We start from the raw sequence: 14,797 nt of genomic DNA, 5'->3' as shown, positions 1-14,797 counted from the left end.
AGAGATATCCCACAGGAAGAAGGGGGATGGGGAAGAGATATCCCACAGGATGAAGGGGATGGGGAAGAAATATCCCACAGGAAGAAGGGGGATGGGGAAGAGATATCCCACAGGATGAAGGGGATGGGGAAGAGAGATCCCACAGGTGGAAGGGGGATAGGAAAGAGACATCCTGCAGGAGGAAAGGGGATTTGGAAAAGTGATCCCATAGGAGGAAGGGGGACTGGGAAGACATATCTCACAGCAGGAAGGAGGATGGTGAAGAGCTCCCATAGGTGTTGGGGGTTTGGGGAAGAGAGATCCCACTCGAGGAAGGGAGATAGGAAAGAGTGATCCTATGGGAGGAATGGGAATGGGAAGATCCCACAGGAGGAAGGCGGATGGGGATGGGAGATCCCACAGGAGGAAGGGGCTGGGGAAGAGAATTCCCACAGAAGGAAGCGGGATGGGGAAGACAGTTCCCACAGGAGGAAGGGGGATGGGGAAGAGGTATCCCACAGGAGGAAGGGGGATTCGGAAATGAATTCCTTCAGGAGGAAGTGGAATGGGGAAGAGAGATCCCACAGGAGGAAGGGGATGAGTTATCGAGATCCAAGAGGAGAAAGGGGATGGGGAAGAGAGATCCCTCATGAAGAAGAGTGATGGGGATGAGAAATCCCACAGGCGGATGGGAATGGGGAAGAGACATCCCACAGTAAGGGGGATGAGAAAAATGATCCGACAGGAGAAACGGGGTGGGAAGAGAGATACCACAGGAGGAAAGGGATCCGGAAGTGAGATCACACAGGAGGAAGGGGAATGGGGAAGAGAGATCCTATAGGAGGAAGGGTGATGGGGAAAGTGATCCGATAGGGGGAAGGGGATGGGGAAGAGAGATTCCACAGGAGGAAAGGGATCGGGAAGAGATATCCCATAGGAGGATGGGGATTGAAAAGAGAGATCCCACAGGAGGAAGGGGGTTGGTGAAGAGAGATCCCACAGGAGGAAGGGGGATGCGTATAGGAGATCCCACACAAGGAAGAGGGATGGGGAAGAGAGGTCCCACAGGAGGAAGGGGTTGGGTTATCGAGATCCAAGAGAGAAAGTGGATGGGGAAGAGAGATCCCTCATGAAGAAGTGATGGGGATGAGGGATCCCACAGGAGGATGGGAATGGGGAAGTGAGATCCCACAGGAGGAAGGGGGATGGGAAGAGATATCCTACACGAGGAAGGGGATGGGGAATAGTGATCCCACAGGAGTAAGCGGAATGGGAAGAGAGATCGCACAGGAGGACAGGGGATTGGGAAGAGAGATCCCACAGGAGTAAGGGGGATGGGTAAAGGAGATCCCACAGGAGGAAGGGGGATGGGGAAGATAGATCCCACAGGAGGAAGGGGAAGGGTTATCGAGATCCAAGAGGAGAAAGGGAATGGGGAAGAGAGATTCCTCATGAAGAAGAGTGATGGGGATGAGAGATCCTACAGGAGAATGGGAATGGGGAAGTGATCCGACAGGAGGAAGGGGATTGGGAAGAGAGATCCCACAGGAGGAAGGGGAATGGGTAAAGGAGATCCCACACGAGGAAGGGGGATGGGGAAGAGAGATCCCACAGGAGGGAGGGGATGGGTTATCGAGATCCAAGAGGAGAAAGGGGATGGGGAAGAGAGATCCCTCATTAAGAAGAGTGACGGGGATGAGAGATCGCACAGGAGAATGGGAATGGGGAAGAGAGATCCCACAGTAAGGGGGATGAGGAAAGTGATCCGACAGGAGGAAGGGAATGGGGAAGAGAGATACCACAGGAGGAAAGCGATCGGGAAGGGATATCACACAGGAGGAAGGGGGATGGGAAAGAGAGATCCTATAGGAGGACGGGTGATGTGGAAAGTGATCCGACAGGAGGAAGTGGGATGGGGAAGAGGGATCCCACAGTAGGAAGCAGATTCAGGAAGAGAGTTCCAACAGGAGGTAGGGGGATGGGAAAGAGAGATTCCACAGGACGGAAGAGATGGGGATGAGGGATGCCACAGGCAGAAGGAGAAAGGGGAAGAGATATCCCACAGGAGGAAGGAGATCGCGAAAAGAGATCCCTCAGGAGGAAGGGGTTGGGAAGAGAGATCCCACAGGAGGAAGTGGATAGGGAAGAGAGATCCCACAGCAGGAACGGGTGTGTGGAAGAGAAATCTGACTAGAGGAAGGGTAATGGCTAAGAGAAATCCAACAGGAATAATCGGGATGGGGAAGAGTGATCGCACAGGATGAAGGGGGTGGCATTTGTCACAATACATCTCAATCTGATTTACTGCAGTTTTACCCAAATCCGTTTACTTGGAAACAGCACAATGGAACAGTTTTAGAGTTCTGAGTGAGAGATAAACCAAGTTACCTCAACTCCTGGCACTTGTTCAGCCCGGGTCCCAGCCGCTGGATTCCTTCACACTGAATGTGGCAGTTCTCCAGGTCGAGGTGTTTTATAGCATCACAGAGTCCGATGGCATGAGACAGAACCGCACAGTCAACCGGGGTCAGTGTCATTCCACTGAATGAAAGTGTTTTCAGAGATCCCAGTGCGGCCTGAGCCAGTCCACGATTCTGAGACTCAAACAGGTAGTGCAATGTGTTCAGGAGTCTCCTTCTCCCAGTGTCACCCTTGTTTCTACTCTGGCGTTTAACCTTGTTCTTCAACCAGTCAATCACCCGGCAGGTTGTTTGATGAGGAAATGGACCCAGAAACTCCTCCAGGCCCCGAGCTGTCATTGGGTTGGAGAGACCAGCAACAAATCGGAGAAATACCTCAAATCGCCCATCTTGTGTCTTGTGGGCTTCATTGAGGAATTTCAGGATATCCTCGGGATGTACAGTCAGGAATTGTGCGACTGCAGCTACAAACTCTTGGATGGTGAGGTGTGGGAATGTGTACACCACGCTGTGGGCAGAATCCTCTCTCTCCAAAAGCTCCATCAGGAACCCGGACAGGAACTGGGAAGGCTGCAGATTGAACTTGATCAAATCTCCGTCTGCAAACACAATCTTCTTCTCGGACACTCCTCTGTAGGCCATCTGACCCACCCTGAGAAACACATCACGGGGTCTCTCAATCTCACGGCCGTGATTTTTTAGGATATTGTAAATATAGTAGGAGTACAGTTGGGTGATGGTCTTGGGAACTCTCTGCGGGTCCCTGACACTTTCTGTGAAGAAGGGGCCCAGTGCCAGAGCGAGGATCCAGCAGTAGGAGGGGTTGTAGCTCATGGTGTACAGGATCTCATTCTCCTGCACGTGTTTGAAAAGAGCTGCTGCCACCATCTGATCTTCAAAATACCTGATGAAATATTCCTTCCGTTCCTCACCAACAAATCCCAGGATTTCAGCCCGGACACTGATCTCCGCCTTTTCCAATAAATGTAACGCAGTGGGGCGGGTGGTCACCAGCACTGAACACCCTGGGAGCAGCTTGCCCTGGATTAAACTGTACACAATGTCCGACACTTCACACCACCACTCGGGATCTGGGCACTGGTGCTTGGGTTCTGTGTATCTCCGACTGTCCGCAAAATCAATTGTGTGCTTGAATTCATCCAAACCATCGAATATAAACAGCAAATCCTCTGGGTTCTTCCAGACCTCTCTCAGGATATTCCCAAAGTAAGGATACTGATCCAGAATCAGTTCCTTCAGGTTTATTCTGCAGTTAATTGAGTTTAAATCCCGGAATTTGAAACTGAAGACAAACTGGAATTGTTGGAATATATTCCCCGCGGCCCAGTCATAAACAATCTTCTGTACCATTGTTGTTTTCCCGATTCCTGGCACTCCGGCTACTGCTGCAGAACTGCCAGATTTGGATTTTCTCCGGGAAAAACTGCTGTGGAATAACTGAGCAGTCTCTATTTTTTCTAACGCTCCACGGAGATGTTTCTCTCTATAATCCTCGTGGTCTCTGCCTCTTGCCAGCAGCTCGTGTTCCACCAGTCTCCGATCTCGAAGAGTAGAAATGACCGTGAGCTTTGTGTATCGATCAATCAGCTGGAAAACCTTCACCTTCTCCCTCATCAGGATCGTGTTCACTCTCAGTGTTTCAGTTTGTGCCCGCAGAGTCTCCTTGTGTTTCTGTTGAACATCTTCATGGGAACAGATAACATGGTCAAAATGTTAACTAGCTCAACTGACAAAGAACTTTATAACTACATTCCAATATTCAGTGTTTGAGATTACATGAATTAATTCAATGCTTCCATGGATATTAGGACAGAAAATAAAATTCTGTTCACAGTCACAGGAACTAACAGCGATGATTGTCTCAGAAAAATATCCAGTCCTCATATTCTGACACTAATTACTGATGAAGATGAACATTCCCCTGATATCCTATTGCAATCCTGACTGCACTTCCGTTACAACATTTCACTATATTTAAAGCATTGTTTGCATCATTAACAGACGATGTAATTGCTGACCTGGTGTGGAAATATGGAGAGCAGGACACTGTGCATTTTGGCAAAGCTACACACTAGGGAGTCACAGGTGTCCACTGCAAACACCAATGGTGTCAAAACAGGAACAGAACATGCGGGAAATGGGGGTTTCTTTACTCAGAGATGTTCCTGAATCGGAAGAGCGTCAACATTTACAGAAGGCAGGATAATGGGGTTGAGAGGAATTGCGAAGCAAATTCACTGGGCTGAATGGCTTAATTATCTTCCGAAGTCTTATGGTTTTAGGGAGCATCGAGAGCATTGTGTTCACTTCTGATTGTCCAGCACTGGGGATGATTGGAGAGGGTGCAGAACAGGTTCACCAGGATGTTGCTTGGATTTGGTGGTATGTGAGGCAAGTAGAGGTTTGAGAAACTTGGATTGCTTCTTCTGGAGTTAGAATAGAGATCTGCCTGATGTTTATAAGATTGAGAGATAAGGTTTGGGGTAGAGAGCCTGTATTTTACTTTCAACTTGGAATTGATGACTCATACCAGAGGGCATTTGGTTAAGGTGAAATGGGGTAAATTTTGAGTACTTGTGGGCAGATTTTTCATAGCCTGGGTCGTGTTGGAGGCAACTAAGTCATAGATGCTCCAAGAGATACGTGAATGTGCAGGAAATGCGAGGGTATGGTCAATAGCATAAGAGAGGATAACAAAGTGTTTCTTTTGTTCTTTCCCGGATATATAAAGAGTAAAAAAAAATAGAGGGTTGATATCGAACCGCTGGAAAATGAAGTTGTAGATTTAGTAACGGGTGAAAAGGGAAATGTCAGACATACTCTGTGGAAGTCACTAGCAGAATTCCAAAACTGTAAACAGCATCAGCGGACAGAATTGAGTGTAGCTGCTATTACGAAGGAGAAGGTGCTTCGGAATCTGAACGGTCACCTGGACTGGGTCATACTGTGTGTCAGGAGCATGTCTGGGGTGAGTGGGGATTCCCAGAGCGTTGGGACCTGGAGTGGAGGGTTCAGAGACACAAGGGCTGGATTAATACATTAACAGCTGGAACAGCTGGAAAAATACACTTTACAATGTTCAGGCTACAACGAGAGATGATCTGAATTGTAACCTGAAACCAGAGATCGGCGAATGATTGTTGGTGGATTTTCGTTCCCAGATTCTGCCAAGTCACATTCTAACATTTGAGATGTGGTTTGAACGGAGCATTTCATCACTCACCTGTCAGTTCAGTGGGTAACTCAGACAACCCTTGTGCGATGTTCATGTATTCCTCTGGGTCAGGACCTGTTTAAATCAACAAAAGAGTTCATGAAAACAGAACTAAATCATTACAACTATTTAATGTGCCTTTGTGTTCAGTGCGTGGTTTTAACATACCAAGCTCCTGTATCTCCCTCAGTATCCTGTCCAACTTCGGTAACTCAGTCCTCCACATCACAAAGGATTCCCACATCGCCCTCCGGGCCCGGGAGCCTTTGTCCATCACCAAACTGAGGAAGAGTCTGGAACTCTCTGTCCGGTTCCCCTTCTCTGTCAGTTCAGTGACTTTCTATAAAAGCAAACAATTAATTTATTGTGGAGTCGATGGACAGACATGGCGAATATCACAGTTTAATATTCATCCTGGATTAATGAGCTGAGGTGAATTTGACCGACGGTCCTGATAAGATGCAAAATTAATCTTAGACTGAATGCCTGTTCAACAGTCCAGATAATGCAGCCCCTGCACTTATGTCATACAACGATATGACGAGTACAGCACAGTAACACAGTCCGTGCCGAGCGATAACTCTCACCTGGTCCCACATACCTGCACTCAGCCCATAACCCTCCACTCCCTTCCTGTCCATATTCCTATCCATTTTTTAAAATGACATTATTGAACCTGCTTTTGCCACTTCTACTGTAAGCTCATTCCACAGTTACCACTCTCTGAGTAAAGAAGTTCCCCCTCGTGTTACCCCTAAACCTTTGCCCCCAATTCTCAACTCATGTCCCCTTGTTTGAATCTCCCCTACTCTCAATGGAAAAAAGCCTATCCACGTCAACTCTATCTATCCCCTCATAATTTTAAATGCCTCTATCAACTTACCCCCCTTCAAACTTCAACGCTCTAAAGAATAAAGACTTGTCCAACCTTTCTCTGTATTTAGCTGCTGAGACCCAGGTAACATTCTAGTAAATCTCCTCTGTACTCTCTATATTTTATTGACATCATTCCTATAATCTGGTGGCCAGAGCTGTACACAATACTCCAATTCTGCCCTTACCAATGCCTTGTACAATTTATCTTTACTTCCCAACTCCTGTATTCAATGCTCTGATTTATAAAGGCCAGCATACCAAATCCTATCCACATGAGATTCCACCATCAGGGAACTATGCACTGTTATTACTAGATCACACTGTTCTACTGCATTCCTCAATGCCCTACCGTTTACCATGTATGTTCTATTTTGATTAGTCCTCCAAAAATCTAGCACCTCACACTTAACAGCATTAAACTCCATCTGCCATCTTTCAGCCCACTCTTCTAACTGTCCTAAATCTCTCTGTAAGATTTGAAAACTACATCATTATCCACAACGCCACCTATCTTAGAATCCTCTGCATACTTAGTCATCCAATGTACCACCCCATCATCCGGATCATTAATGTATATGAGAAACAACATTGGACCCAGTACAGATTCCTCGGGCACACCACTAGTCACCGGCCTCCAACCTGACAAACAGTTATCCACCACTACTCTCTGACATCTCCCATCCAGCCACTGTTGAATCCATTTTACTACTTCAATATTAATACCTAATGATTGACCCTTCCTAACTCACCTTCCGTGCGGAACCTCGTCACAGGTCTTACTGAGGTCCGGTACACTGATAAATACAGCAGGTGTGAGAGGAAAAGGTGACGCTGAACCTGCAGTTCTCAGTGCTCCCCACCGGAACAGCTGAAACAAATCTACTGAGGACAAGTCAGAGATCAAAGTCTCCATTGCCATGTAGAACTCCTAGAACGTGCAGGAGATTAATATTGATCACTATTCCCTCTGATACCAGCAGTTCAGTGACAATACACTAAGTACACTCACCTCATTTTCTTCTCGACTGAAATGTCCATCCTTTGTCAATATCCAACCGAGTCGTTCAACTTTCTCTTCAATTGCATGTTTGAGTCTGTCCCTGTAGAACTTGGTCAGTTGGTACAGTCGATACTCGCCCCCCTCTGCCAGGAGGTCAGAGATTGTAAACTCTGGCTCAGTGAATATAAAATGAGAATGTCGTCACAAACTCAAATATCACTTGTCTCCACCGCTCTCACCCAGCCCTAACAAACCAGTCATGTCTTGAACCTCAATCTTCACCTGCTTTCAGATGGAAACACGTATTTTGCCCTAATCTCCAACACTGGCCTTAAAAAACCAACCCATCAATGCGCTGTGCGAGACGCTCCCAGAAGGAACCCATTCACCAGAAACCTGTCTCTCCCACCGTCCCACCCACTCACCGATTTCACTTTAAAATGGGCAATAAATGTTAAGACTGTCAATGATAGTCGCTTCCCAGAGATACTCTCTCTTTCCTGGCGAATACATTTCCCATAACTCATATCCTGGAAATACTCTCTTATCCGGATAGCTGCGTTTCCTCCGATACACATCCTGGAAATCCTCAGAGCAGGTAGGACATTTCCTGTAGTGCGGTAACCGGTGCCACACTACACCGCATGCACCACGCCCACACTTTTCCCCTCTCTGACCAACCCTCCAACAAGGAATCACATTTACCCGCTTCCCACCTCATTCTGCGAACACATCACCCTCATGTTTCACTCACCCACTCCCTGTTGGGCACTCGACAATTCCGTGTTTAATGAGTTTCCGAGCTGACAGGCAGTCGCCACACTTGTGCTGGTTCCAGGGTCCTGCTCAGTGTCTCTGACGTCACTGTCTCTGGGCTGACAGGCAGTCGCCTCACTTGTGCCGGTTCCAGGGTCCTGCTCAGTGTCTCTGACGTCACTGTCTCTGGGCTGACAGGCAGTCGCCTCACTTGTGCCGGTTCCAGGGACCTGCTCAGTGTCTCTGACGTCACTGTCTCTGGGCTGACAGGCAGTCGCCTCACTTGTGCCGGTTCCAGGGTCCTGCTCAGTGTCTCTGACGTCACTGTCTCTGGGCTGACAGGCAGTCGCCTCACTTGTGCCGGTTCCAGGGTCCTGCTCAGTGTCTCTGACGTCACTGTCTCTGGGCTGACAGGCAGTTGCCTCACTTGTGCCGGTTCCAGGGTCCTGCTCAGTGTCTCTGACGTCACTGTCTCTGGGCTGACAGGCAGTCGCCTCACTTGTGCCGGTTCTGGGGTCCTGCTCAGTGTCTCTGACGTCACTGTCTCTGGGCTGAATTTGCTTCTCCTCCTCTGCAGCCGGACCGCATTCCATTGGGACATTGCTCTCAATCTGACCCTGCTTTGGAACCTTGCTCCCCGTATCCCGATCATCTTCCCTCGATGAGCTGCCTGGTAAAAGCCTCTTGAGTACTTTCTGTACCCGATTTAATTTCCCACCTGCAGGAAATGATGAATTGCAGGTTTAGAGTGATTTATACTCGAACAAGGATTCACAACGGGTGTTGTGAATAAATAGTAAATAAATAAATACATAATAATGAATAAAATTTAAAAATAATAAGTAAACAAGTCAACCAATTACTCATATTGAATAGATTTTTAAAAAATGTGCAAAACCAGAAAGACTATATTTTGAGCAAAGTAAGGTAGTGTCCAAAGATTCAATGTCCATTTAGGAATGGGATTGCAGGGAGGACAAATTTGTTACTGAATCGCTGTGTGTGTGCATTCAGGCTTCTGTACCTCCTCCCTGATGGTGACAGTGAGAAAAGGGCATGCACTAGGTGCTGGACGTCCTTAATAATGGATGCTGCCTTTCTGAGACACCGCTCCCTGAATATTTACAACTTCCTGCAGCTTCTCTCGGTCCTGTGCAGTAGCCCCTCCATACCAGACAGTGACAGACCGATGCAGACCACGAATGAAGTGTCTCCTGATCCTCAGCCATTTCCAATGCTGGCAATGTTCTCAGCTCGGCTACAGAAAACAGAGTTGGGAAAACTCCCCTCATCTACTTTGCGCAGCGAGGGGGGAGTTGTGAGCTGTCCTGACAAAACGTGAAATGTTGTATTATCGCACAATCTTTGAAATCCCGGAAATGCTCTTCTCACCTGCCTCAGAATTTTGTAAATGAAAGTTGAAGATGTCTTTCATTTCTAAACAGGCCCTGATGTGCAACAAACCCTGAACCTAGGTAATGTTGTAGGGGTGGAACTGGACTCTCTGACGGTGGTGTCTGAAAAGAGGATGCTGTCCAAGCTGCATGCATTCTTGGGCTGTCTCCCATCCACTCCATAATGTACTGGTTAGGCACAGGAGTACATTCAGCCAGAGACTCATTCCAGCGAGATGCAGCACAGAGCGTCATAGGAAGTCATTCCTGCCTGTGGCCATCAAACTTTACAACTCCTCCCTCGGAGTGTCAGACACCCTGAGCCAATTGGCGGATCCTGGACTTATTTCCACTTGGCATGATTAACATATTATTATTTATGGTTTTATATTGCTATATTTCTACACTATCCGTGGTTGGTGCGGCTGTAACGAAATCCAATTTCCCTCGGGATCAATAAAGTCTGTCTGTCTGTCTGTAGACTTTTCCGTAACAAACAACACCGCTGTCATATTCCTGTTGGTGTTTCACTCTCAACCTGCTGATTCAGGGTCTCCGGCTCCTTTCACTCAGGTGAAGCTTTGCCTGGTGAGCGGAGTCATTCGACCATTTCTGGTGTCAGGTCCCTGCGCTGGAACTGTGGGACCGATCGATTACACAAAGGCACTTTACCAGTGGGATCAGTGACACTGCTCGATGAAACTTTTCTCTGCCCTGTTAGCGCCTGTGTAAGCTTCTTCATCTGAACTATTGTGCACCAACAGGGCAGAAGTTTAGTTATAAAGATCCAGGTGAACATACCTGTAGCCATTCTGATTCCGACTGACGGTTGTTGATTGTCCTCGTCTTGTCTACACTCTGATCCCGGTGCTGGACAGCGCCGCCTTCTGCTGATGCCCTGAATTGCACACAACAAGCAGACAGTGAGTCAGAGAGACTTTGCAAATGTGACAGTACAGCCATTCTCTGTATCAGAGCCGCAGTTCGCATCAACTCCCAAACCATGTCTGTCCAGTGATATCTGGAGCATCCTTGCTTGGTACAGGGTCAAACAGGAATATAACTTCATTGTAAAACCTAATTCTGCTTAATCACAGATTCACAGGTTCTGACAATTTATTAGTAGAAAAGCACTTGATGACGACAGGGTATGTAAATGTAAATTATTGGTTGTTCTATCTGTTATGGAGTTGGAAGCAAATACAATGGGGGCTTTTAAGAAACGTTTTGATAAGCACATGGGTGTGAGAAAGATTGAGAGGTTATGGACATTGTGTAGGAGGGAGTCATTAGTTTATTTCGGGGGGTGTTGATTTTCTTTTCAGCTAGTTTGGCACACCATTGTGGCGGGAAGGCCTGTTCCTGCGATGTACTGTTCCATGTTCTGTTCTATCTTCAGCACCTTGAGTTTCTCTTTGACTCCCACTGGCCGATGGACAGGTGACAGTCAGGGGGAATTTCCAAATATGAATTGAATTCTGAAACCCCGGTCTCTTTCTACCGAGGCCCAGACACTGTCAGTTCCATATTCCTGGAGCCCCCATCCCAAGATTGTATCTCAAGCACCAACACTCTCTGGGATCATTGCTGCCGGAAATATGCGGCAGCGTCTCAGCTAATCCCAATTCAAAAACGTACACTCCCACACCAACCCACAGCAGAACTGGAACCTGATGATCCTTTGTCTGGATTGGGATCAGCCGGGAAACGTGGGCATTGGGTCACATAGAGCGCGCTGGTACTTGTCTCCGCAGTTACATTGAGCACAGTTGGTCATTATTTTATTGTTGAGTGCGGTGCAGCCCAGGTCAATTAGCAGCCCCTTTCCTCGTCGTGTAACAGGAACAATATGTTACAAATATAAAATTGAAAATATAGCACTCAGTACAGGAGATTTTTGTTTTGTTCTTTTGATGCAGAAACGATTCACTGACTGCAAGCTGTTTGACACCCAGATCAGAAATGCATAAATACTATCCCTGCAATCTTCTTCATTCCATCCCGGACAGCAAATGCTGAAAGCATCCTCGTATCTAAGGCCACTCTCTCTCCTCTGAGAGACAGCAACCAGAGAGCGAGAAACACGTTCAACACTCTCTGCAGCTCTGGTGAGCTGTTGCCCTGGCGACGGAGGAAGTGGATCGCAAATATAACCGAACAGGGAAACAACAAACTCAGTATGACATGTTCTCGGTTTCATTGTGACGAAGATGAACCGAACATTCAGCCATTTTGTAATGGTGACACTAAAATTCCAGTGGTTGTGTTTACCCTGTCGAGGTGCATTCGGTAAATCTCATGGTGGTTTCAGCTCTACAGAACTCTCAGCGGCGTAGATGCTGGTCCAAAATAAAAACAAATTGTTGGATACGACCCTTCCGCAACAAATGTCGATGATGTGCAGAAGTTTCAATTGAGATTCGCAGAGTCCTTAGAGCACAGACACAGGACTGTTAGCCCATCCAGTCCGTGCCGTGTTCGGTGTGGTCCCATCCCCCCGCACCCAGACCACAGCCCTCCATACCTCTCTCATCTAGATACCCAACCAAACATCGCTCAAATACCACAATCAGACCTTCATCTCTCACTTCTGCTGGGCGCCTGTTCTGCATTCGCACCACCCAGTGAGTGAAGTAGTTCCCCCTCAGATTTTCTTCAATGGGTCAGTTTTTGCCCTAAATCCATGATCTTACCCAGCCTGAGGGGAAAATGTCTTCTCCCTGCATTCACCCTGCTTCTAGCATCATAGATTTCTATATCTCTAGCAGGGTTTCCCAACTTGGGGTCCATACACCCTTCCTTTAATTGGAGGGGCAAAATGGCTTAGAAAAGTTGGAAGCTTGCTAGTGCACCCCGTCATTCCCTTGTATTCCAGGTAATAAAGTTTAACCTGTTCAAGCTATCACTATAATTAATTCCTGAAATACCAGCAATGTCCGTGTAATTTTCCCTGCACTCTTTCACGCTTATCGGTAACTTTCCTCCAAGTAGCTGACCAGAACTGCAGACAATTCTGCCTATTGCAGAATCACGGTGACCTTTACAACTTTAGCATTAATATCCCAATCCCTCCTCGCAATAGCCTGCGTTGTGAAGGTCAATCTGCCCAAAACTCTCTTTATGACTCTGGTGCTACCTTAAAGGAATTGTGGATCAAACACCCACACCAGGACAATCAGGCTCAAAACAGTTACTTTCCCCAAGTAGTCAGCCTGATCAACACCTCTACTCACTAACCCACCCTCCACAGCCCACCCACTGCCAGTTTAATATTTCCTGACAGTTCCAGACACTCCTGTGCCTAACGTCACTTTATGTACAGACAATCAAAGTCAGTCTCGATACGTCCAGACACTCCTGTGCCTAACGTCACTTTATGGACAGACAATCAATGTCAGTCTCCATATGTTCAGACACTCCTGAGCCTAACATCACTTTATGGACAGACAATCAATGTCAGTCTCCGTATGTCCAGACACTCCTGTACCCATCATCAATTTATGAACATAGAATCAATGTCACAGACAAGACAATTGTGCAAATTACTGGGATTAAGGAAACCTCCTCTACAGGATGCATAACAGATCAATAAAGTATGTGAGAACTGGATTCAGTATATAGAGCAGCTTTTTTCTGAAGATAATAGAGGGGAACCCCCAGATATTAAACACCCTAATTCTGGCCCACCGATTGCCAAAGAAGAAATAACTAAAGCAGTGAAAAGCATGAAGCATGGTAAAGCCCCTGGACCTGATGAAATATCAATGGAACTGATACAAGCCCAAGAAGATCTGGGCATAGACATTCTTTCTGAAGTGTTTAATGGCGTTTATGAGTCTGGTGTATTCCCTGACGATCTCTTGAAATCAGTGTTTATAACTCTGCCTAAAATTCCTGGAACTATTGACTGTGAATATTATAGAAGAATCAGTCTTGTGAATCACATAATAAGGATTTTGTTGAGAATTGTTCTGAGTCGAATCAAACACAAGTTAAGGCCAGAAATTTCTAAACTGCAATAAGGGTCTATTTAGGATAGAGGAGCTCGGAACACAATTGTCATACTACGAATACTCTCAGAAAGGGAAAGGGAAATTGAATATCAAAATGATGTGTTTTTATGATTTATTGAGTTCACTAAAGCATTCGACAAACTCAGCGTGAAAAATTACTTCAAATTCTCAGTAAACTAAACATTGACGGAACGGACCCATAATCTCATCAAAATGTATTTTGGAATCAAATTGATGATTTAATAAGCATTTGGACTAAAATTCAAACAGGAGGTAGGCAGAGATGCGTTGCCTCACTGAAATTATTTAATATCTATACTTAAATGATTTTCAAAGAAATAGAAGACCTAAATGGGATACAAATTGGAGGTGTTAACATCAACAATATGAGATACGCAGATGATACCACCCGAATAGCAAGTGCTGCAGAAGGCCTACAAATACTCCGAGACAAAGTAGTACAAACAAGTGCAGATTTTGGTGTGACCATCAATTGTAAAAAAAATCCAAATATATCTTAACATCAAAAGAGCAGAATTCTCTCGTGCCAATTGTCCATCGGGAGCAAAAGAGATTCAACAAATGACCAGCTGTAATTACCATGGTAACTTTATATCACAAGATGTTAGCATTAAAGTAGAAATAAAAAGAAGAATTGCCATTGCCAAAAACAACTTCCAAAAACTGAAATCTATCTTTCTCAACAGACACATTTCTGTGACAACAAGGCTTAGGCTACTAAAATGCTACATCTGGTCAATCTTGCCGTATGCTTCCGAAACACGGACTATAACACCAGAACTCCAAAGAAACTTAGAAGCAACAGAAATGTGGTTTCAGAAGAATTCTGAAAATATAATCTAGAGATGGGATAACTAATGAGACAGTACTCCAACATGCCCAGATGAAAAGATCTTTAATGAGAATATTACATGAGAGGAAACTTAAATTCCTGGGCCACGTCATTAGAAAGTGAGAAATAGAATGTCTGACATTGCAAGGCCGTATGCCTGGGAAACGCGACAGAGGAAGGCAAAGAAGAAAATATATGGACACTGTGAAAGAATTAACAGATCTAAGTGTGCGAGGGATCATTGGATGTGGAGAGTCACGATCGGCCAGGC

At 46.2% G+C, this 14,797-nt stretch overlaps 1 protein-coding gene across 1 annotated transcript in view; it reads right to left on the bottom strand.

The window, feature by feature from the left end:
- Positions 1-798: 798 nt before the first annotated feature.
- Positions 799-14,797, bottom strand: part of LOC132386513 (NACHT, LRR and PYD domains-containing protein 3-like) — a 28,119-nt gene continuing 14,120 nt past the window's right edge. The window contains exons 2-7 of the mRNA XM_059958798.1: positions 10,462-10,558; positions 8,265-8,984; positions 7,520-7,680; positions 5,803-5,974; positions 5,644-5,709; positions 799-4,102 (exon numbers count right to left, since the gene is read on the bottom strand). Coding sequence (XP_059814781.1) covers positions 2,364-4,102; positions 5,644-5,709; positions 5,803-5,974; positions 7,520-7,680; positions 8,265-8,984; positions 10,462-10,471 — 2,868 coding nt within the window. The 5' untranslated portion in view covers positions 10,472-10,558 and the 3' untranslated portion in view covers positions 799-2,363. The remainder of the gene's footprint in view (positions 4,103-5,643; positions 5,710-5,802; positions 5,975-7,519; positions 7,681-8,264; positions 8,985-10,461; positions 10,559-14,797) is intronic.

Source organism: Hypanus sabinus, unplaced genomic scaffold (genome assembly GCF_030144855.1).
Source record: "Hypanus sabinus isolate sHypSab1 unplaced genomic scaffold, sHypSab1.hap1 scaffold_1185, whole genome shotgun sequence".
NCBI lineage: Eukaryota > Metazoa > Chordata > Chondrichthyes > Myliobatiformes > Dasyatidae > Hypanus > Hypanus sabinus.
Note: the sequence above shows the minus strand (reverse complement) of the source record. Positions and strands in the feature narration are given on the sequence as shown.